The 25,281-nt window shown below is 40.6% G+C and overlaps 1 protein-coding gene across 4 annotated transcripts in view; it reads right to left on the reverse strand.

Moving 5' to 3' along the window:
- Positions 1 to 22,600: 22,600 nt before the first annotated feature.
- septin9a (septin 9a) overlaps positions 22,601 to 25,281 on the reverse strand; it is a 64,372-nt gene continuing 61,691 nt past the window's right edge. For all 4 annotated transcript variants that reach the window (XM_068336007.1, XM_068336009.1, XM_068336008.1 and 1 more), the window contains 4 exons: positions 25,185 to 25,280; positions 24,973 to 25,069; positions 24,493 to 24,544; positions 22,601 to 24,014 (listed from right to left, as the gene is read on the reverse strand). In XM_068336007.1, the coding sequence (XP_068192108.1) occupies positions 23,873 to 24,014; positions 24,493 to 24,544; positions 24,973 to 25,069; positions 25,185 to 25,280 (387 nt within the window). In that variant the 3' untranslated portion in view covers positions 22,601 to 23,872. The remainder of the gene's footprint in view (positions 24,015 to 24,492; positions 24,545 to 24,972; positions 25,070 to 25,184; position 25,281) is intronic.

Raw genomic sequence — 25,281 nt, forward strand, 5'->3', positions numbered from 1 at the left:
CTCTTCCATGAGTGACCTCGAAGGTCAGCGGGATTGGGGCGAATGCAGCCTATAGATGCTTCGTTTCTCTGTCGGCTGAAGCAGGGTAACTCAAGCATAATTCTCCATCGCTTTGCTGCAGCTCTAATCGCAACTGTAATCAAACTGTGGGGCTACAGGCTCTGCATTGCTGGGCGACACTGAACACGGTGGGCTGGGCTGCACAGAGGATTCATGTGATTGCTTTGAAAGCTGGAGCACGCAGTCTGCAGGAGTGTCTGATGCAACCTGTCCATGTTAATGTACATGACACCTTAATTAATCATCACATAGAAGGCTGCACTTATATCACTACATCATTAAAAACTCCAAAAATGCAATTAACAGTCACAAACATGGGAACACGACATTCAACAAAACTCCACATGCCTTTAATGAAAAGTCCTGGTTATTCCCTTCTATCATGCATGCCACCTCTGCCTTGGGATGTGCCTGTAAATTATACATAATATGTTATTAAACACAGGAACCAATGACAGAGACCTAATGAATATGGGCAGCGTCTCCATATCTAGCATCCCCTAACCGGAGACACTCCATGTAGGCCACGGCATCAATCTTCATGTCAGCGCAGCTTCAACCGCCATCTATGCCTCGCCATCATAAACAGATATATTATTCATGAATTAGCATTATTGTCCACTCAATTATTCAGTAGGTCTTAATCATCCGGTGGATAATATATTGCAGGTCGTGGAAAATTAGATAAAGAAAGATAACGTTATTTCAAGGGTCTCCACCGTCTTGAGGCGAGTGCGAAGTGTTTTCTGCTTAAGTGGTTATGAATTTATGAGAGGCGAGGAGTGTTCAGGAAGGGTGTTTTGGGAGAATTATTGCCGTTATTAGTAAAAGGAAAAAAGATGTGATGAAGCAGCATAGATGAGACAAAGAAATTGGACAAGCCTGAGATGTATTTAGATTAATGGTACCATAAGATGTGATTTTACAAGGATGATAAATTACAATTAGCGCCCTGAAGACTGACCTCCTGAGTAGTAATGAGAGCATTAATTTCAGAGATTTTCAGTCGATGAATATTCAAGGCCAACACGTGTATATGGAATACAATAAAGGTCATTGCATGTCTGCAGTCACATTTTGAATAAATATTTTTTTGACAAAATTGAGAAAATGTGTTATTTTGCCCAAAAAGGTCCGTTTCTCTGTCTGCATCTGCTTCACACCTGCTTTTCACATCTGGTTACACTTCGTCCTCCGTCACCTCATCTCCCCTTCCTGCAACCACCTACCTTTCCCTGTTTTTTTCCTCCTTGTTTTCTAGTCCACTCACATACGCCACAGTGAGCGATGAATCATTCATAGCAGCACATAATGCCCCCAGCTCTCTCCCCAGAGAGACACAGACAGACGGGGAGACAGACAACGAGATGGAGGAGAGAGAAAGGTTGTAATGGACAAACTACAAATTAAATGGTTTTAGCCAGACAACACAGTAAATGATCGATTACAGATACTTAAGAGATTGGAAGCAGGTTATGGGAAGGTTACATGAGACTTTTGACAATTTGCTCAACTATGAGTTAACAATATGGACAATTTTCATATAATGCATGACTTTATATTATGTGTTAAATAAACCTGGGGTCTTATAAATCTTCTTCTTTCAATGAAGTATTTATATGCCTGTGGTTCATGCTGTTTGTCTGCATAGCATTAGGTAAGCAGGTGTTGGAACATTGGTCTGCAGACTGGTCTGAGTCAAGGCTAGAACAAAAGAGGCTAAAATTGATCCAAGATGATGGAAATATACTCAAACAAACCAAATTATAACTGCATGAAAAAAATTTTGAATTTTTTTTTTTTTTTTACAAAATGTGGACATGATCTTTCTTCAAACTCATGAAAGAAAACCTGGATAATTTCCTGGAGTATTCCAAATCAGTTTTCTAAACTTCCATTATTTTAAAGGTGATACAGCTTTATATTGTGAATGGTAAACAATGTCTACTATTGTCTACTATTATAACTCATGCACCTTTTATGAGTACCACTCAATTCAATTACAAAATTACTCCACTCATTTTCCATGATACCCATATGTACCCATGATTTTAATCTGAATGGTGTTAGTTTCCTTTGATACTATTAAATATTATAGCTAATTTCAGGCTTGATTATGTTTTCTTTTGTAGAACGACTTGTGGCAGCAGTTTTTATACATTATTCCAAGCTAAATATTTGTATTTTTTTTAGAAATGAAATTGGCTTCCAGGCTCAGTCATTCATTTCCACGGACTCTCGCTCAGGTACAAAGGATCAGGTGGAACAGCTGTTTGTGTCCGTGTCTACACCTAATTCAAAACTAAATTCATTTGCATCATGCAGGAACTTGCAGGTGTAGCTTCTGTTAAAGGCAGTTGAAGGATACCCATTCATCTCCCTCTGTATCGTACAGCTAACAACACACTTGTTGTCCCATGAGACTGTCCCATGTGGCGCTGTGAGAAACTGAAACAACAAAGACTCAGTCAGAGAAGTGAAGGTCAAGGGGAGCTGTGTGATTTCTCTTTGCAAGCAAATCTGTCCTTGTGTGTTTGATATTATTATCAGCTGAAAGGTTGATAAGGGGGTGGCTCCGTTCTTTTTCACCAGTTCTGAATGGATTTCCCAAGTTGACCAGTTTGAAAACCCCTGAGATCAGGTCTCCTTGTTTATTCATTTTCTCTCGCTTACATTTACTTATCCACCAACAATAGAAAAATAAAATGGACTGTTTGGTTTTTACTACATTGCTTTATTTCTGTTGGGGGATTTAACAAGTGTTGCAATTGTTGTAATACTTTAGGAGCTGTGGTGGAGCACTGATACAAACAAATAAAAATCCATTTTGAAAAGCACAGAACTTTAAAATCTGTAAAATGAGTAGTAACTTTTTAAGACTTCCCATTACATTGTGCTTGACTTCACAACCACTTGTGATATTAGGTCTATTAGCCGTACAAAATATCACATCTGTGGACGCTCTGACATTTTTAGGAAACAAAATGGGAATCAATATTTTGATGGATTTCTGCAAACTGGCTTGACCAGCCTTTTAATCAAGATGAAAACCTGAGAACCAGTGTGACAGGAATGGTTGGAGCTAGCGGTGGAAAGTACCAAAGAGTTGCGGGGAAAGAGATTCATCTAAAAAAAGTAACCAATTGTTCATCTGTCCATGAGTACAGGCTGTGGTGAGAAGGCCAGCGCTCTGGGTTTCAGCTTGAGCTACTTCCATAAAGCACCATTTGTTACATATACAGTATATGTCTGCAGAGAGAGCTGTTCTAGCAGATTATATCCTGCTGTGAAGGAGACAGAAATGTGAAATCCACACAGACGAATGCAGCCATTACACTAAAAAAGGGCAGCTTCACAAATATAAGAGGAGTAACAAGTGCTGTTCGATTATCCTCAACCCTCCACAAGCTATGAAAGCGTATTTTTCCATCTCAAGTGTATTCCTGTTAATGAATCCACTCACCGAGGCCTCTCTCACACCCCCTTCCTCTCCTTTCTCCCCCTCTCTCACACACAAACGCATTTAATATCTTCACGGGAAATCTGCACTGAGTGTGTGTGTGTTCTTTGTGTGTTTTGTATTCCTCCACTGTTATCTGGAGAACATCTCAAGCTTTGCTCACTGGTGGAGGGAAGGGGAGGAGGAGAGTCAGGGACAGGAGACAGGATGTGAGCGAAATGGATGGAGGAGAATTTGGGGAAAGGAAAAAGTGAGAGAATAGAGAAAGAAATATACATAGAAAAGACAATCTGTGTTCATCTCTCTAAAGTCAAACACTTGAGTCATCGTGCTGTGATGGGTATCGCTATACCTATCCTCATACCGGTATTTGGGAAAATTTCAGATCCCCTCAATTCATCATCTGTGTGGCCTGGAGAACACAAGCAAATTGATTACTCACTCAGATAAAGTAATTCCTTGCAATAAACTGACACTTACACTTATTTAGTTGACGTATGAACATGTTTACTGAATGGCAAATAAAAAGAGAGATAAAAAATAAAATCGCTATAAGCTAGATGAATCCAGGTATTGTTAAAATCTTCATTTTAATTAGGCATTATTAGAGGATTAAATAAGTTTATGAGGAAACCCCTCCTGCTCTCTCCTGTTAGCATCTATGAGAAGGTAGACGCGTTAGGCCAAGGGGCACAACTCAAGCCCCCCACTCCCCGCTGGCGGTTTCCATGGAAATAACAGGAAGGAGACATAAACCTGCAAAAGGAAATTATTATTTGCTCTTCATCTGTAGTTCTAAGAAAGGAGAGTGAGGTGGAGAGGAGAGGCTAAATAAAAGCTGGTGTTCACCCCATTCATGTAAATGGAATCTGGACACATCTGCCTCCATGTTTTTCACAATGGAGAACAGAGTGAATTAATGTGCTCTTTTTCTCTGTGTTACACACAGCTAATCCAGTGCTGAGTGGGAATGTGACAGTTGGCAGAGGAGTCTAGGCTTCTAAGACTGCACAGAGAAGATAACTCCCCCTATTATCCACATATTGATCCCTCTATTGGTCCAAACCTAATCAATAAAGGCAATCAAACCACACCCGTGGCCTCTCTGCGGAACTGTGACAGAACCTCAGGCAAAATGTGTGCATGTATACACACATCTTTGTATTGAGTTAGCATGTGTGTGTGTGTGCGCGCGTGTGTATATGTGTGTGTTTGTCATGTGTGCTTCCCACTGGAAAACAACAATATTATAGTTACACAGCTCCAGCCAGAGAAAAGTCATGCACCTTTGGTGCGTGGATGTGTTGTAGCTACAGACACAAACACAGCTGAATAATCTTAGTTCATGATAAAAATGCTTCTAGAATGCATGATTCAGAAAAAAACCCAACACCTTGTTATGTCAACATAAATTTTCCTATACTCAAAATAGAAAACTCAGAGATCAGTGATCAATCAGGAAATGGTTTTTATTGACTCACAGAGGGAGACAGGAGGGTTCACACTATGTACAAAGTGAATGAAGGGTTAACTGAGGGAAGTGTATCTTTAGTTATATTAAAGGCTGTTGTGACCAAAGCAAAGTGTTCAGACTCAAGAACTGTCCAACTGTCCAGCCACCATGCAACTACACTAACCTGTAGCAACCAGTCAGTGAGCAGACACAGGTCACAAGTCACAAATCATCTATCCACACATTTTATTATAGATGACCAGTCTTATCCACAGTTGTTTTAAGGTTTTAAGTCTCACTGGCTTGCTGGAATTGATCCCAACTGGCCAGGGGCGAAAGGTGGGCTACACCCCAGATAAGACGCCAGCTCATTGTGGGCCTGTGTCAAATCGCAATTTTTAAAAATAATTTTGAGTATGGAATGGTGCATACTTAATCACAGGCAAATCAGCACAAAACAAAAATTTTGTTCATGATTATTTTTCAGTATAAAATTAATTTATGTTAACATGTAGATCTATAGATATTTAGAGGAGGGGGCAAGATCCTAGTGCCCCACTCACCACCAGATATATTTTCCCCTGCAGGTATAACTTATGATGACTGTAAACAACATCCACAACATCATTTTAAATCCTGTATTTATCCTGCTAACAGGAGATGTTCAGTTGAGCATCAATTCATTCATTCATTCAGCTTTAAACCGGACAGAAATCACACAATAAACAGGTGAAGCCATGCGTGCAGAAATAGAGACAATCTGGTAAATTCTCATCACGGGCTCATTTGCTGTCACACACGCGCACGCACGCACACACACACACACACACACACACACACACACACACACACACACACACACACACACACACACACACACACACACACACACACACACACACACACACACACACACACACACACACACACATTTGGCTATGCAGTGGGATCCAATTTTCCTAAGCCTGAATAAATATATAAATGAACTCTGAAATTACAGCAGGGTGGATGTTTATAATTCACTATACATCACAGGGTTTGTTATTGTTACCGCCCCCATTGCCTCGGTAATCATCATTACTTTCATTGTGTCTGTTAGCGTAGGATTATTAGCATACTGTATTGCAGTGGGTGAGGGGCGACCTGAGGTGGATTGTGACACTCATAATATTGTCAATGTGGGCCAACAATATTCTCACACAAGCACAATGATGCAATTTTGCATCTTTTAATATCCAACTGAAATTATGCTCCTCCAGCTCTGGTCAAATGAGGTGTGTGAAATGCAATGGCAGACTATTTTATATTTATGGGAATTAGCATATCTCATTTCTGTGATTAGACATCTCCCAGACCACAGCTAATACCATTAGCAGCAAACAGTATGCATCAGTTATGTGGATTTTTAAACAATGAGTTTTCCTGGGAATGGTTTCTTAATAAACACCTAATGTGCATGAGCAGATGGTTGTAAACACAGAATGAAATCTGACCTGATTGTCGGCTCCTGGCCAATGATTCTCATCCATAGCAGCAGGGAAGGGGGGGGGGGTAGAGGGAAGAAGAAGAAGGCGACAACGAAGACACACAATTCTGAAGCAGTGAAAATAGATGAACAAATGCAGAAAATAGTAACTTCAATTTAGCCAGATGGGCTGACAGCCTGGCAGTAAGAGAAACCTGGAATATTTAAGAGTAGTACAGTATTAAACCCGTGATAAGTTGACAAATCCCAGCACCGGTGCTCCTGAGAGGATTGAGCTTCATTAACAGATCAAGAGTGGAGCAGACAGAGGAGAAGAATGAGGGGGGTGAAGGGAGTCAGAGACGCTTTTTGTTCCTCAGCCTTTATTCATTTCACTATCTTCAGGAGCTTTATTTGATGACATGACCTTTACGTTAGAGGAGCACGAACTGACACTGGGCACGAGTTTGAACAGTACAGCGATGCTTCTCCTGGGACGTCGTCTCAAACATGACCTGGTCAATTTGGGATTGGCCAATTCACCTGAAGCGCATGTTTTTGAAGGTGAGGGGAAGCCGGAGAATCTGGAGAGAACCCACACAGACAAGGGGAGAAAATGCAAAACTCTGCACAGAGTGGGACTTGAACCCAGAACCACCTTGCTGTGTGGCGACAGCGTTACCCACAGCGCCACCATGCCGCCCTTGGCTATTAAGTGTAAATTAAATAAATTAAATATCCAGTGGCTTTTAATGAATGTGAATCAGCTTTACAAACATAAGGAGTATGGAATGAAGGGGAAAATGGAAAAAGCTTTTTCTGTGGTTCATTAAAAATTAATTAATTGAATTAATTCTAAGTGAGCTATATGAAGCTTTATTTTTTTCATTTTAGCAGAGAAAATTCTATGATAGCATCAATACAGGAGGTACTCTTCACCTCTTTGATTCCAGACTCCTCAGGGAAAACTCCTAGAGGTCAGAGGTCAAGACTTTAGACAGACCAGCCCAGACATGACCTCTGACATTCTAACCTTCACAGCAGCTGATCAATAACCAAAAGGGATGCCAGACAACCTTTCAGCACTAGCAAAAGTAGGTGCATCCCTGAGGGATTGAACTGTGCTTTATTGTCAAGGCGACGCTGTTGAGATGGTTATACTGAATGAGGCCTCATATATTAATCTAATGTCTACACTTCAACATATTATTAATTATCACTTTCAAAATTTAAAGGAGATTTAAAAAAAATTTACATTTCTGATCAATAAATTTGAAATAAAGTTTATGAATTTCTGGAGATTGAATCCAAGCAATAAAAATGTGTGTCTTGATAAACAAATGTTGTAAAACCAGAAAACTAACAGCAGGAAAATCACTGACTGGTCTCTCCAGCGTTTGTTTACAGATGAGATCATGTCCATGTCAGTTTTTATTAATGATAATTTGCAGGGGGGGTTGTGTACTGTAAGCAAGCCTGTTTTATTAATAAGGACTCCCTGAGCTCAGTCCTGTCGTCTCTGTAGCTCTACACACAGCGTCATGGAGGTGAAGTGTGTTTGCTGTCAGAAGCCTTATTTTGATTTCGCTGTTTCTATTAAAGAGTGAAACCTGGTTGTGACATTTCTATGACACAAGTAAGTGTGTGTGTGTGTGTGCGTGCGTGCGTGTGTGTGTGTGCATTAACAGAGAGCACCGTTATTATTACAATAACCCTGCGGGGACGGCATGAACCTGATGATCGACAAGGGTGCCATTTAGACTCCCCAGATCAATAACATTACAATTTTAACTTCATTGCAACGGGGGAGGCTAGAATGGTAGAGAGAGTGGAAAGAAAGAAAAAAGAAGGGGAGAATACAGTATTTCAGTATTTCAAACAATATTTCTTTTGCACAATATTTGCAAGCACACACCCACACACGTGTTGTGTTAGCATCAATTTTCTGTGAATCTCCTCATCTGAAGATGAATGGAAGGCCAAGGTCTTTCTATTAAATCATCTTTCTCTGGTAATTGAGTAAGAACTCCTGGGAGACACTTAGATTGATATCAACCCTCTGATATAGAGGCTGTAGCAAAACACTCAATACACACAAGTACACCCTCCTTCCTTCAACACTCTTCTTTTCATCTTCATTTCATCTTTTCCTTGTACCGTCTTATGTCCCTCAAAGAGCCTCCATATTCTCATCTATTTTATAACCAGAGTTTCCCTGGAGCAAATATATTCTTGCGATACACATTGATTTTAATTTATAATAATAACATGTTGGCTCCGGGAATGGAAATGTTAGTCTGTTGGTCCACAAATACTCGTGACTAAAATGACTCAAAAACAAATTTGCACAGACATATTGGTGATATTGGTGATCCCCTGGGTTTCCTGTGGTAATGTAGTCCACTTCACATCTCCTAGTGGTTAGGCACTATGTGCACATATGTTATCACAATACAAAGATGAAAAACACAAATATAACAAGAGGATAAAGGGTAAACACAATGACAAACAAAATAGCACACATTTTATGTTCTTCATTATTTATTTAAATAAAAAATAAGTCTTTATTGTACCAGTGATTCTTGGCTATAAATCTTTACTGCAAAGTCTGTTTTTCTCCTATCAAATGGTGCCATGTTTGTGTGGAACGTGGACTTTTGGGATGAGCAGCAGAGCTGAGTGTGTCGGTTTCGCCCAAGAAATATTTGCCAAATTTTCTCTGCCAATGCCAAATGGCTTTTCTCCACTCTTTCTATTGAGTTTTGGTTTGAGCTTGTTACCCCACAGTCAGGTGAAAAAGCCTGAAGGTATTCATGAATGTTATTAGACACATGTTGCATTCATTTCAGGTTAGCACACCATGGTAGTATCTGATTAGAGACACTACCTAACATCCCCCCTCTACACTACAGAACAAGAGGAAGATGAAACAGAAATAAGCTTTCCCACATGTCCTGTTCCTCTGCTAAATTTCACTTCTGGAGCACAACATTTTTCAACCAACTTTAACAAATCAAGCCCCGTCTGATGGTTGATTTATTTTCTGGAGCAGATCTCAAATAAATTTTATATTTTAATCAACACACAATAAGTAAACACCGAAGTGACAACATCCTGATTCCACAACATCATGTCTTAAAACTTGGGTTTCCACTGAAATGACTGATCTTGAGCGTTAGTGTTTATTTATTTCATTTCTGTTGGGCGTAACATCTCACCGTGAGCCTCTCTTCTGCCATCCCCATGTACAAAACCTATTTAAAGATGGTATAACATCACTCAGCCTCCAATCAGTTCTGCCATGATCCACGGTGCTCTGCCTAACCCCTGATGTACTGTGGTCTGGGTTGGCAGTGAATTAATTGCCGTTTCATTTGGCGGCGCGACAAAGTCTGCATGCTAATAGAGCAGTTTCCCTGGTAACCCACATTTAATATGAAGTCTGATGAGTAACAAATATTTGATAGCTGATTGTGATGGGTGAAATGTCATTTTGTGGGAGGTCAATTTCCCCAGCGAGCCCTGAAATGAGTGGAAAACACCTAGCAGTTACAGTCCTGAGCTCCTGAGTGGGGAAGCTGTGGATTCAGCTCCGCCTGCAGACATGAAGTAATCATGGTGAGTTACGCTCTCTCTGCCTCTCTCTCTCTCTCCCTTTATCTGATCAAACATGAACTCCACAGGGAGTGACAGACATACAGCGAGCACAGGTGTGCTCGCTGTATGTCATACAAACACATCAATGCCTGTGTGTGTGTGTCTGTGTGTGTGTGTGTGTTTGTCTGCCACATCTTTGCCTCAGGAATCAAGCAAATTGAAGAAAAACACACAACAGACTTATAAAGCAGTCACTAAAGAGACTCAGAAGCACAGTGTCCGGTAGCCTCTTGGTGGGAGCTGGGCATTGGGAGGGGATTATCAGACATCCTTTCTTCCTGCCGCAGCAGACAGACAGACAGCCGGCGAGCCAAGATGAGCTCTATTCACTATTCCTATCTCGTAGCTGCAGCCCTGCAGGCTCATCCATCTCCATTTCCCACTCCCTGTCGTCATGTCTCCAGCAGCAGCTCAGTCCTAATCAATCTAATTACCAACCACAGAATGGACCCCAGACCCATCCACCTGTCTGCTGAATGTTCCAGACCCTCTCCAGACCCTCTCCCAGCCACTGCTGGGAGGAGAAAAATTAAAAAGCACCATGACTACCAGATGGTTTTGTGTGAAAATGATAGGAAATAGATGAGGAACGAAACATTCCACAGTTTCCTATTTCCAGGCATCAGAGAGGGAGTTTTACAGCAACTAGAGACAAAATTCAGATCAGCGGTTTACAGGTAACCATTTGAGCTGTGTAGAATATTTGTGCACTCGATGGATGTTCCACTTTCATCTATGAAAGCTCTCTGTGCTCATTTAAAATTCAATTTTAAGGGGCGGGTCAATGAATAGATTTGTGGCATCACGAGTGTCCAGCGACAAACAACGCAATCAACTGAAACAATCAAACAATTGTTTCAGTGTTTCAGTTTCAAACAATCCACTGAAACTCTTAGAGGGTCAGCATAACTTGATTTGAGACGATCTCGTGATAAATAAATGTGATAATATTGCCTCATTATGTTGTTGCTTGCTGTATTTTTATATAAAGGCGCTGCTATAGATTCACCGTTATGTCTACAATTGCGTCACTTCCACTGTCATGGCACGCTCCGTAACTTATGATATATTTTGTTTTTCCAAGTCCTCATTGCTCATAAAAATAATAATACCACCAAAACCACCAGAACCACCTGGTTCATGTTGACTTTCCTGTCCCTCTAAATTACACTTTGCATTTCTCTCTGTTGAATAAAGTCAAACTGAAGATTCACCTCTCATCTAAGAGACTTGAATTGAAGAAGTGTCTCAAATGAGAGGAGAAACACTTCAAGATTTTTCTCCTCGGCCAGGAATCTTTATTCTAAACACAGTTTTGACCCGAGAGATTTCTTTTCTTAAATGCATTTATTCCTAAGATATTTTATTTCTTGTAAGGTGCTTATTATTACTTTGTTCCCTACAGTGATGATGGTGATTATTATTATTATTATTATTATTATTATTATTATCATCATCATCATCATCATCATCATCATCATCATTATCATCATCATCATCATCATCAACAACAACAATAGTAATAATAATAATAGTAATAATAATAATAGTTAGAAGCATTTCTGTAACAAAGCAAGGTAAAGAAGTTCTGAAAGTTATTTAAATAAATGACACTACTGTCTGCAGTGATGTCTAAAAACAAGAATCTCTCCAGCTGGTTGCTGACTGAAACAGATTACACATTATACACATTACAATTTGTGTTTAATAATTGTCAGAGAGTGACAATAAACTTCCCTGCACTCGGCCTAAACAGCTCTCTGACTGCTGCGATGAATCAAATCACATTCCTACGTGGCTTTTATAATAAAGTTTAACCAAGCGAAGAGAGAAAATGACTGTGATTTCTTTTTCTCTCCCTCCCCCTCTGACAAAAGTAAGCTAATTAAACTCCTGGCATTTTAACATTCACGACTAATTAGCTGTATGAGATGGCAGCTCTAAAGTGGGCTGCTCTTAATTAAACCAGAGGACTGGAGTTACACCTTTGTGCGGAGGTGTTGGACTGTGTGTTCGCACCTCACCAGCATTCATCTTCTCTCCTGCCCTGGCATTTTACAAGAAGCTGACCTGAGTCTCAGCGGAGGCAGAGGTCAAAGGTCACTTAGTACCTCCTGTATATACAGTACAGAACATTCCATCAGATTTAATGCTTCATATGATCAGGCTATGGAAGAAATTTACTTTACATGGCTTCAAGTAATGAACCAACTGCGTAGGGAAACTTTTTGCATCTTTAGCTTTTACTGATTTTACTGCTCATTAGAAAGAACATATTAGTTTTGAAATGGGATTAAGATGCCTGCTGCCGAGGAGAATGAAAATAGAATCATGTTAAAGGTTCTTTATGCAGTATCAAGCTGCGGTTTGGACATTTTCTTGGAAATTTGTGCAGCAGTGGATCTCGGGCCAAAGAAGAGTTGATTACATTTTGAAGTAGATCCAATCATGGATGAAGATCCCAGGTCACTTTTTTTGCCAATATTCTGAAAACAAATAAGAGTTCAAACAGTCAAAATAAAAAATATCCATGCCTGGAAAACTCATGATGTTCTACCACTATGTATAAATTGGTTCCAGATCTGGATTATATTCTGGATGTGGAAATCATCCAGATGAAAAATAGCTCTGTCACGATGGATAATAATGTTTGGTTGCTAACTCATAAACTGCTAATGATAAACACATCATTCCAGGGGTGAGGAGGAGCTTTCCATGGCCGGTGAGTGAGATGGTATTAATTTGGCATGAGGTTGATCTGGTGGCAACATCACCATAGTGTGTAATGATACAACAACTGTTGATCTCCACGGTGAAGCAAATTGGAATACCGCTCCACAGAGACAGGAAATAAGTCAGGAAAATAAGAAAGTAAGAAATAAGTAAGTCTACTTCTATTTAGTGCAGTTTGTGCTTTAGCCCTTCCAGAAGATCTATTTTTCTTTCAGCTTTTCCCTTCAGGGGTCGCCACAGCGAATCACTTGCCTCCATCTAACCCTGTCTTCTGCATCCTCTTCTCTCACACCAACTACCTTCATGTCCTCTTTCACTACATCCATAAACCTCCTCTTTGGTCTTCCTCTAGGCCTCCTGCCTGGCAGTTCAAAACTCAGCATCCTTCTAACAATATGTTCACTGTCTCTCTGGACATGTCCAAACCATCTCAGTCTGGTCTCTCTGACTGGCAGTTTAGCCCTTCCAGAAGATGACATAATCACAGGCCTGACTGATTTTTATCATCTATATTAACGACAATTGTCTCAGCCTGTCTTACTGGAGTAGTTTGGTATATGAAGTTTCATATAATTGTAACCAACCTGACCACAGTTTAACCTAAAAACTATTAAATCTGAAAATAATGCATCCAAGTTTTTTTTATCTTCAACATCTCCTTCAGGAATCAGCACTGGGATCACCGCTGTTAGCTACTGGAATCCAATCAAGTCTTTAAAACCCATTTCATCACCAAAACATTAATAGTGGAGGAAGGGTTGATGACCAACTCTCTCATTCAGGTTTGTTTATTATTCGTTTGAGAACTGATTTGTCTTATACTCACCGTCTTTACGCCTGTTCTCCAGGTCAACAAAGAAATCTGTAACAAAAGAGGAAAATTAAAAGAAAACTTACATCCATTTTTAACTTTCGGGAAAAAGATGATGGTTTTTCACCCACTCATTAAATGACACAAGGCTGACATTCTGTCCCAGTGTGTTCAACCGTCTTTAAAGCATAACAAGGCCTCTTCTTGTGTCTCTGTGAACCTGCTCATCCCCCTGAATGAATGACACAATCCAGAGGTCCAATATAAGGAACGGAACCTGAAAAGGCAGGCGATAATAATCAAAAAGACAAAGAAAACCCCCCACACACAAGCTTCCTTAATAGATAGATAGATAGATAGATAGATACTTTATTAATCCCGGAGGAAATTGTATATAAATAAGTTTCATTTGGAATTCTCCTTGCCTTTCCCTGTTTTCCTGACTTCTATGTCACCTGTACATTTAGAAGCTTCATTGAGGAGCAAATGGGAAAAATGATTGCCTGTTTTCATCTGAGATGAGCGATGAAGACGAGCTTTCAATAGTTTTGTCATTGAGACGGGGTGTGTGCTGTAATATTATTACAGTGCACGTCGGTCTGGATGTGTGTCTATGTGTGTAGAATACCATCTGTCAAATGTTATTGACTGCTCAGGCTGGCTGCTTCTAATCCACTTGTTTTTGCAGTGTGTAGATTAGCACCATGTAAATGGATAGTCTGCCAACGTGGAACACACACACACACACACACACACACACACACACACACACACACACACACACACACACACACACACACACACACACACACACACACACACACACACACACACACACACACACACAGATATTTGGCAACATTGACAACACTATCAAGGTCAAACAAATATGATAAAACACAGGACACCCTGAACATCCTGGATGAGACACTACAGTCAAAGCAGAGGATGGAAATAAAATAGAGACAGAGTGAGGCTGGAATTATTATTACTTCCACCGGGGAGGTTCTGTTTTCATCACCATTTGTCTGTTTGTTTATTTGTGGACTGGCAGCCCTCGGAATGAAGAGGAGATGGTTTGAGGAAGATCCATATCAAGGTTGAGGATATTTTTTCTCTCTCAACCTAACATACAAACATTTATCAGTTCCACTATAATCATAATGTTTGATTTCTCCTGTGCAATATTTAAAATATCCCTGCTCTTGTTTTATTTTGTCTTCATATTTGATGTTTTTTTTTAGATATTTGTCTTCCTTTTTAAAACTGTCTTTATGTGGACACAAATACATTTGCATATAATAAATACAATGGTGTGAGACAACAGTCTACTCTCTCAATATATGGTAAATGCCTTGTATTATAAGGAAAAAACCTTTTACAGTTTTATGACTTCAAACCTGTTGCATTTTCACCTCTGTGAAGGTTATGTTTTCACTTTCACTTTCTGTTTGTCAACAGGATTATGGAAAAACTAAAATTTAATTTCTTAAAATTTCAAAACAAAGTTTCATCACTACGCAAAATTTTAATTAACAGCTTTTTTTGAGTGATCCTGTGGACAGTCAAAAAAATGTCGGAGATAATGTGATCCCATGTGATCTGCTATATGACCCCTCATATAGCAGACATAACTGTACACCAGGTGAATGATATCACATGAATTCATATCATTTGCTCAATTTGAAGATGCTGTGATCTGAACGCTGCTCAGCTTTGGGATTCACTGGACCTCATATGACAAGATGTTGGTGATGTCAATAAAGTAAAGCAAATAAAGCGACAGCTAAACTCTTGTGTGAACTTGACACTAAGCAGCTACACTGATCCAACGCTAGTCTGACCTTGCATTTTCATCACACACTTCGCTTACACGAGTATGTAAAAACACATCTGACACATTTAGCTCTATGTAATTATCTACTTTATAACCAGATGTCTTCTTTATTGTTTATCATCCAGTGACGGGACATTCAGCTTCAGTTTATTAGTACAGTATTTCCCACAAGGTACGGCTCACCCAGAAGCCTTTGATTTTCTCAAAAACCGACAGTGCGCCTTATAACCCAATGCACTTATACATGGAAAGGGTTTTGAAATACAGTATGCCATTCATTGAAGGTGCGCCTTATTGTCACATATGTCTTATAGTGTGGAAAACACTGTGATGACTTTATCAGAATCATTGAATGCATCTTATGTTAATAGCAGTCAGCTTGAAATACTAAAAAGTCATGTAGGCTTGTATTAAACCCGGCTTTATAAACCAGCTAGCTATAGCTATTTGTGGTGCAAAACTAATTTGACAATCGCAGGCTAAAACACTGAAGCACCCACCAACACGGATGTGGATCTCTGTTGCTGTTCAAGGGAAGCGTTTGCTGTGGTTCTTTCTACCCCAGATAACAATCAGATAAAAATATGATCTGTTGCTTATGAGAAAGAATCCATACACACTACAGTAGAACAGTAATCATAACCTGGTAAATCTGTTCTTTGGTTTGGCCACATGTTTTACTAGGACTAATATATTGTGGTAATTAGCGCTCAAGGTGTTGCTGTAAAACACACACAAAAACTGACAGCTAATCCTTATTCCCACTCCTCTTTTTGTCTGCAGAACATCAGCTCCCTAAATATAACTCCTCTCATAAGACAGTCATCGATCAAGAGCATGCTCCCCTCCCACAGTCAACATCTAATGCTTTTATTGTCAGCGGTATAGTGGGTGGAAACATCACAGCTGTGTGTGGAGACTAAAAACATACACCAGGCTTAACAATGTTGAATATCTCTGAGCTGACGCAGAGACAGCAGGAACAAAGTGGAGACTGAGGTGCAGCAGAGATGAAGAGAAGGCGGAGGCTGGGTGGAGGAGCACACAGTGAAGTTATGGAGGGATTTTGTACCGTCACTCCTCTAATAAAGCGAGTGTTCTCCCTCCACCTCTCACTGCAGGCAGAGAGAGGCTGGCTTTATTGGTTCATATCTGACTGACTGACTGCTGCAAACACAGGGGGAGTGTGTATGTGTGTCAGCTATCATACAATATTAAACCTTCACTATATCAAACCTTTCAAATAAGTCCATGGAGCAGGATTGAGAGCCCTGCAGACAGATGTGCACACGGCAATGAAGAGGTTTACTTTTTCAGTCAATCTTATGGCATCTTTGGAATATTAGAGGCCGAGGAGGTGAAACGGGCTGAGCTTGAAGCTTTTGTTCCTCAGGATGATCTCCAACCATTTCTCCATTGACTGGCTGTCCTGAGATTTTTTTAATTAGTTGGGTATTAGTGATTGGTTTGTCATATCTGTCAACTTGGCTGTGAAGACTGAGATCCAACAGGGAAATAAAAGGAAGTACGCACACATGTGCACCAACCTGTATTGTGTTGCTTGTGATGTGTTTGTGCTCAGTGTCTCTGTAGATGACAGCTCCATTACCTTGGTGACAAAAAGATGGAGAGATAATCAACCAGGACTTATTGTTGAAACTCCGGGGCAGCAGCTGGATGGATGTCCGTTCTAAGGTCAACGGAGGGAACGTGATACCATCACTATCATGATGTACGTACTTATAGACCCATGAGCTTTTCTACTCTTTAATGTTATTTGATTACAGTACATGCATTTTTGTAGATTCTCTACAGCAGTTACATTCTAAACTCAACAAAAATATAAATGCAACACTTTTGTGTTTGCTCCCATTTTTCATGAGATGGACCTAAAGATCTATAATTCATTCCAAATACACAATATTACCATTTCTCTCAAACATTGTTCACAAATCTGTCTAAATGTGTGATAGTGAGCACTTCTGCTTTGCTGAGATAATCCATCCCACCCCCCAGGTGTGCCACATCAAGATGCTGATCTGACATCACGATTAGTGCCCAGGTGTACCTTATACTGCCCACAGTAAAAGGCCACTCTGAAATGTGTAGTTTTGTCTCACAGCAAAATGCCACAGATGCCACAAGCATTGAGGGAGCGTGCAATTGGCATGCTGACAGCAGGAATGTCGACCAGATCTGTTGCTCGTGCATTGAATGTTCATTTCTCCACCATAAGCCGTCTCCAGAGGCGTTTCAGAGAATATGGCAGTACATCCAACCAGTCTCACAACTGCAGACCACGTGTAACCACACCAGCCCAGGACCTCCACATCCAGCAGGTTCACCTCCAAGATCGTCTGAGACCAGCCACTCAGACAGCTGCTGAAACCATTGGTTTGCAGAACCAAACAATTTCTGCACAAACTGTCAGAAACCGTCTCAGGGAAGCTCAACTGCATGCTCGTCGTCCTCATCGGGGTCTTAACCTGACTCCAGATCGTCGCCGTAACAGACTTGAGTGGGCAAATGCTCACATTCGATGGCGTCTCGCACGTTGGAGAGGTGTTCTCTTCACGGATGAATCTCGGTTTACATTGTTCAAGGCAGATGGCAGACAGCGTGTGTGGCGTCGTGTGGGTGAGCGCTTTGCTGTGGATCAATGTTGTGGATTGAGTGGCCCATGGTGGTGGTGGGGTTATGGTATGGGCAGGCATCTGTTGTGGACGAAGAACACCGGTGCATTTTATTGATGGCATTTTGAATGCACGGAGATACCGTGATGAGATCCTGAGGCCCATTGTTGTGCCATACATCCATGAACATCACCCCATGTTTCAGCAAGATAATGCACGGCCCCATGATGCAAAGATCTGTACACAATTCTTGGAAGCTGAAAATGTCCCAGTTCATGCATGGCCAGCAAACTCACCAGACATGTGACCCATTGAACATGTTTGGGATGTGCTTGACCGGCGTATACGACAACGTGTACCAGTTCCCACTAATATCCAGCAGCTTCGCACAGCCATTGAAGAGGAGTGGACCAACATTCCACAGGCCACAACTGACAATCTCATAAACTCTATGCGAAGAAGATGTGTTGCACTGCATGAGGCAAATGGTGGTCATACCAGATACTGACTGATTCTGAGACCCCAGGCCCCCAATAAAGCAAAAAAACCTGCACATTTCAGAGTGGCCTTTTACTGTGGGCAGTATAAGATACACCTGGGCACTAATCGTGATGTCAGATCAGCAACTTGAAGTGGCACACCTGTGAGGTGGGATGGATTATCTCAGCAAAGCAGAAGTGCTCACTATCACACATTTAGACAGATTTGTGCATAATGTTTGAGAGAAATCGTAATATTGTGTAATTGGAATGAATTATAGATCTTTAAGTCCATCTCATGAAAAAACGGGAGCAAAAACAAAAGTGTTGCGTTTATATTTTTGTTGAATATATAAGGGAGCTCCTCTGCTCTCAGATTCATCCTCTCTTGATTGGAGTCTTCTTTCATGCTCTATCAACTTAAAGATTTTAGTTTGCATCGAGCTTCCTGTCACCCTCTGCTGTTCTCTCCTTCTTCATGCTCATCTAACATTTCCAGTTATCAGCAGCGGTGGAGGCTGTTTCAGTACATAGAAGTATTTGTGTCTATTAAAGTGTGTGTCGTGTACGTGAGGCTATTCGAGCATCCCACTCCCCCCTACCCTGTGCCACCATTGAAAGTGATGTGCAACCATGAGGAAAATTAATTTATTACGTGAACCTCCTCTTCAAATGGCTTTCTTTCTGGTTTTTCCAGCAGCAGCCTCCAATTTTGCACCATGCACCTTCAAACACTTGTTTTCTGTAGTTCCTCAGCTAACAGGCGTTCTGTTTATCATTCTGTCTGGCGGTATTTCTACCCTTAACCTCCATTACAATTCACCTTTGGTCTGGCCCAGCTGCATGCATCAGACTAGCTTTAAAGCTCTCTTCTTCTTTTGTTCGCACCATCTCTGATGAAATCTGCATGCTGTCAGGAAAACCAGGCTAGAAAGTCAAACACCAATCTGGAAAGCGTGTCCTTTCTGCAGGAGCACACTTAGTATTTTCCCCAGGTACAAACACATGCTGATTGGATTTGTTGGTGTGTGTTAAAGCCTGAATGTAGATGATACATATACACAAACACACCACAGATGCGCACACCATAGACACAGCACTTGGCTTTTTCTTGGTGCATTTAGTCCTGCACATTCCTCTACTTATCTTTTCAAAGAACACTTACGTATATCAATAAAATACATCAGAGAATAAAAAGGCTTTCTCAGTCAAGATTGGTTAATTCTCATCATGTTAATTTCTAATTGTGTGAATCATCTTCTATAGGTTTCATCAGATATAGGCTGAAGCTTCTAATGCTTAGAAGTCTGAGACATGTCACGTCTATCATATTTACTTTGACGTCGCAAAGTGAAGCCTTTGTTTTGTGCTTTGTGCTGCAAATACTGTATGTCTAACCACTGAAGTTCTCCTTTTTCGTGAAATTATCAAACCATAATTCTTTTTCACCTTTTTCATCAAGTCACACAAGGGATTTATTAATATACCACAGTGTTCTGGACCAAATGTGAGAAAACTTTTTCTATACGTAGGAGTCATATTGTGATCATTCACAGCACACAAGGTTTTATTCTTTAGCAGGTTTTATTCTTTAAAATCAGGCAGGATGATTGACCACATTAAAAGATGAAGAACATCAGACATTTTAAATAGCACAGTGGGACTTCAGAATTGTTTTATTTAATGTATTCTTGAGGAGCAGGAACTCATCTTCCTCTTGACACACTGCAAACTAGAGCGAAACACTTTCAACTCAACATTTCTCACCTCCATTTATTCTCCCTATTCCTGTTCTTCATGTCTATCATTTACTCAGCAACAGACATGTTGTGTTGCCATGTGACATCTGAAACACACACACATCGGCTGCAGGTCTGTCCAACTGAAAACAGCTCTTCTGTGTTGTTCAGTTACAGCAGCTGATCAGATGAAGACCACATATTTGCAAAGCTTCCAGACCGGCAAATGTTTCAAGCATTCTCTACAGAGGTTTGCACAGAAATGTTCATTCACCTCCTCGCTTGCATTCATTTCCATCAAAGCAGCCTAACCGTTTAATTACTCAGACTAAAAGTAGTTTAATTACTTGCAGAAATTAGCCAGAGGCTGGAGCTACCGACGATGTTCTCCTTTGTTTCAGGTCTCTTTCTCTCTCTCTGGTGCTTTCCAGCAGTGTGTGGACCAGCATGCCAATGCAATACAAAGAGCAGCATACAGTATTACTGACAGTGACTGGACACACAAATACTGGTAGAGTTTATTCATTTGATAAAATGACCCTGTGAATCCAGTATATATCTTCTTTTTTTTTTTAAAGCCTCTCTCCCATTGCAGTAATTTTGAATTCCTCACCGTTACCGTGTTTCGGCATCCCCCCCCCCCCCCCAAACTAGCATCATGTAGATCCGACAAACCCATTTCCTCCCTCTCTGCTCAGCTGGCTAATTGAATTTGCGGCTGACTTTTAATCAAGAGCAGGGCAGATTTACATAAAGTCTGATTATTTGAATGCAGTTGTCCCCCCCACCCCCATCCATGTCTGACTGCCTGGCACACGGCCAGGGGAGGAACCAGACACAGACAGAAATAAGAGGAAGAGGAGGAGGACGACAGAACAGAAACAGCAAATGGTTGGAGGAAAAGGGTTGCAAATTACTCAAAGTATTAGATAGGGGAATGAATGAGGCAGACGTAAACATACAATAAAAACACACAGAAAACCACTAAAACATGTTAACACATTTACCAGAATGCACACACACACAAACATCTGCACAGATTTTATAAGCAAGTCAACAAAAAAAATGTTGCATTACGTGCTAAATAGTCCTACTTCTTCTTCCTTTAGTCCTGTCAGAAGGTTCCGATGTGTCCAATCCATCACCCTAACACAGCGAATGTCTGACCAATCAGCATGTCCCTTTTTCAAAACTGTATAATGGTTAGGCAAAGCTGCTTATGGTTGCATGCAACAATATGAAGGCACATGTATAGTTTTATATACTCTGAAGCTCATTGATGTCACGAAGGTGCCCGCCCGCCCGCGGGACAGATGCTGGATGGCATGTTGGGCAGTGATGAGCTGAGTGTCCACATGGCTGCTTCTCCTCCAGTTCCGGCTGAAGAAAAGGACGATGAAATGTGATGTTTGGAATTTGGGTTTGTCAAATATTAGGACGACACAGACTCAGCATGTGTTTGGTAACTCCCATTGGAGACGATAGAAGATAAATCAGCTGGAAAACATCACAGAATGTGACATTTGTTAAAGGTTGAGCAAATATTTGATTAAAAAAAAAAGCACACAAAGGATGACTGGAGTTTAACTGTTTGTGATGTGACATGACAGATTGACCCACGATCAACACAAAAACAACACGTGGAGCACCATTTGATCCCAATCATGAGGTGAAGCTGGTCGTATTATTTAGATTAAAATACAGTTTTAAGTCATCTCAAATTGTCTGAGGCCTCTTTCTTCTTCATGTGTTTTAGTAACTCAACATTTAAGAATTTAAGATCAGCAAATTCCTCCTTGCAAACAACCACTGGACGAAAATGGGAACCTTTTTGGAGGAGAATAAAATACACAGTCAAGAAAAGCTCCATTATTTCTACCAAGACCCCCTTAATTTCCTCTTTTGTGGAATACCCAATCACAAACATTTATAGCTATTTATACCTGACATCAGTTGGTCCAGATTCTGATGATCAGAATCCTCACCTAGCGCTCAGGCCTTCTCTCCCATAGCGAGGAACAAAATCACTCTGGTAGTTAGTGCCAATCAAACAACCGCTGACGTTGCAGGTGACCAATTAGATTTCAGACTAATCAAGTTGAAGCTTGATGACATTTGGCCATTAAAGTGCTCCAGTACACCCACAGTCCTATGGGGATCCAGTACAAGAGAAATAATCTCCATCCTGATGGATTCCTGAAATAAAATATACTGGTGAGAGGACAAAATGTTAAAAGCAAAAATTTGCCAATAAAAAAATCTGAGAAAGTATATATTAACAACATAAGTTTTTATTTCTTTAAAATAAGATTAAGGAAAATTTTTTATTAATACAAGTACAAAAAAATTGCATCAGAACACAGAAGAATATACAGGAGAGAGCATGACAGTGACAGCTTAGGAAATGATTCTATATGGTTCAAAAAGATAAACATCCTCGGTATAATATGAAAAACTGGAGTAAAATATGGCTGGTTGATGGAGGAATAGATCTCTTTTCAGATAAATGAGGGAGAAGGACTGAAAAATGTCTAAATGTAGCTCAACTTGGTGCCAACAGACCTGTTCTCTTTCCAGTTTCAGCCGCCACAATAGCAAACGTCCAATAAATAAGGCACCAAGATGGACCCAAAAGCGGGAAAAGAATGTGTGTATGAATGATCCACACAAATGGAGTAAAACATTGCAAACTTTCACATTTTATATCGTGCATAAATACTTATTCACCTTAAATCACTCTTAAGATATTTTTATTAATAGACAACGACATCTTTGACTGGGAATTTAAAAAGATGTCAAGTGTCCGACATCTATATATATATATATGACAAACATCTAGCAATTAAAGTGAAACGCAGCTTGTGACAGAACAGAGGAAGTTAAACACATGATCTATATGATGTGCTATTTGGTAACCTTTTCGTATACAATGAAGACAGAGCTAAGTGAGGCTGCACCACACAGACAGACCCGTGACTGTTTGTGTGTCACATGTTGGTGACATGCTAAGCAGCACCCCTCCAACATGATTGTCAATGAAAGAACAGGCAACGGTCAAGTGCAATAAACATCATCCATTCCCACAAGTAGTGAAACAGCCGTGTGCATAAAGACAGAAATTGAGCTCCTGTTAGGACGTGAATTCTTTTAAGTACTGCAAAAACAAAAGTGGAGAGATTGGTAAGGCACTGACAGATAGATAATAGGAGTCAGTCGGTTCTGTTTGGCACCACAAGAAAAACCATGAGGGTTAATGGTAGGGTCTGGAAGCAGGTAAAAACATTCCACTGAAACTCTCTTCTCTTCACTCTCTTTGTCAGCAATGGTGGGAGGATAATATGTATTAATGAGGCGATAACAGACGCGAACAGTCCTTTCAGCGGCCCAAAGTCACAGGACAGAAAGTCCCTCTGGCAGGTTTTTAAGTTTCTACCCCACCTGAGAGGAGGTGGATAGTTTGGTGGGACGACCGTCTCGAAGGTCAAAGTCTCAGAACAGATCAGCCACTCCCCGGCTGAGGTCAGCTGCAGCGGAGAAGGCAGCGCCTACATCTCATGGACAACGAGATGATGCTCTGGGATCCCATTGGCATGACTCACCACACTGTTATTCTCATTGAGACGCCTCACACGATACATTTCATAGTGGATGCTGCTGGTGATGTCCTTAATGTTTTGCATATGGGTCCTGAAACAAACACGCATATAAACACGATAAGAGAACAGTATGGAAACAACAAATTAAATTAACATTTAAGAAAATCACAACTTGTTTTCAGTCATGGTCTTAAAAGCAACTTCCACCTGTGTTAAAACACTGAACATACACTGGAAATGGTCAGAAGTTAAATAAAAATATAACATTCTGTATGCCTCTGGATTCCTTAAGGAAATGGAGGGAATGGATGAAAAGGTTTATAAATGTTACTCAAGTGCAACTGGGTGACTGAACTGTTTAGGGAATAAAACAGTCACACCCAGCTGAGGTCGGCTGCAGTGAAGAAGGCATCACCTACATCTCACAGACAATGAGATGGTCCAAATTTAACTTTAAATCAGAGAATTTAATTTCTCACAGGAACTCTTCATAGAGTATCTTTAACACTACTAATTTTAAATCATGGTGGAATCATTGGATTGGATATGTGGAGACAAAGTTCCCTCACCTGATGAGGAGATCCCGTAAATAAGCAAACTCACAGTGGGCTATGTTCTCAACTGAAAGAGAAGGAGGGAGGGAGAGAGAGGGGTCATAAATTATTAAAGTAGGTGAAGGTGTGTGTGTGTGTGTGTGTGTGTGTGTGTGTGTGTGTGTGTGTGTGTGTGTGTGTGTGTGTGTGTGTGTGTGTGTGTGTAATAAAATGTCCTAAATGAGACTCCTGATAGAAGCCTGTTGCCTCCCGTCTCCAGTGGTCAACACTTAAATAAGAAAACCTCTCCAGTAGTATGAAGTGAACACAATCCAAAACTGTACTGCTTCTCTGCTGGTCAACAGATGAATACGTTCAACTTTTAATAATGGGAATAAATTAAAACTGATTTCTTTAATGGTAAGGTACGTGATTATTTTTCCGCTCAAAACAGATTGGAATGACAAAAAGCGGAAACAGTGAGTGTAATGTGATGAAGGAAGAGGAGAGACAAACCTTCAATGGTTCCCCACTTGGTTTTCCTACCCAGAAGCCTCCTGCCATTGACCTGGTACTCCTGGTCACTGCCCACCACAGCAAACGGTATCATCTCCTGCACACACATTAAATCAATGAATGAATCAATGAAGTAAAACAATGAATTGTTAATAGTCACATCTGCTGCCACATCTCTCTGTGATGCCCACAGCTTTAACATCATCCCTTACCCTGATCTTCTCATTGATCATTCTGTCTTCAGCATCCTCGTCAAACTCTTTTTGTGGGTATACATCAATGCCATTGGCTCGCAGCTCTTCCCGGATC

Source organism: Antennarius striatus, chromosome 16 (assembly GCF_040054535.1).
Source record: "Antennarius striatus isolate MH-2024 chromosome 16, ASM4005453v1, whole genome shotgun sequence".
NCBI lineage: Eukaryota > Metazoa > Chordata > Actinopteri > Lophiiformes > Antennariidae > Antennarius > Antennarius striatus.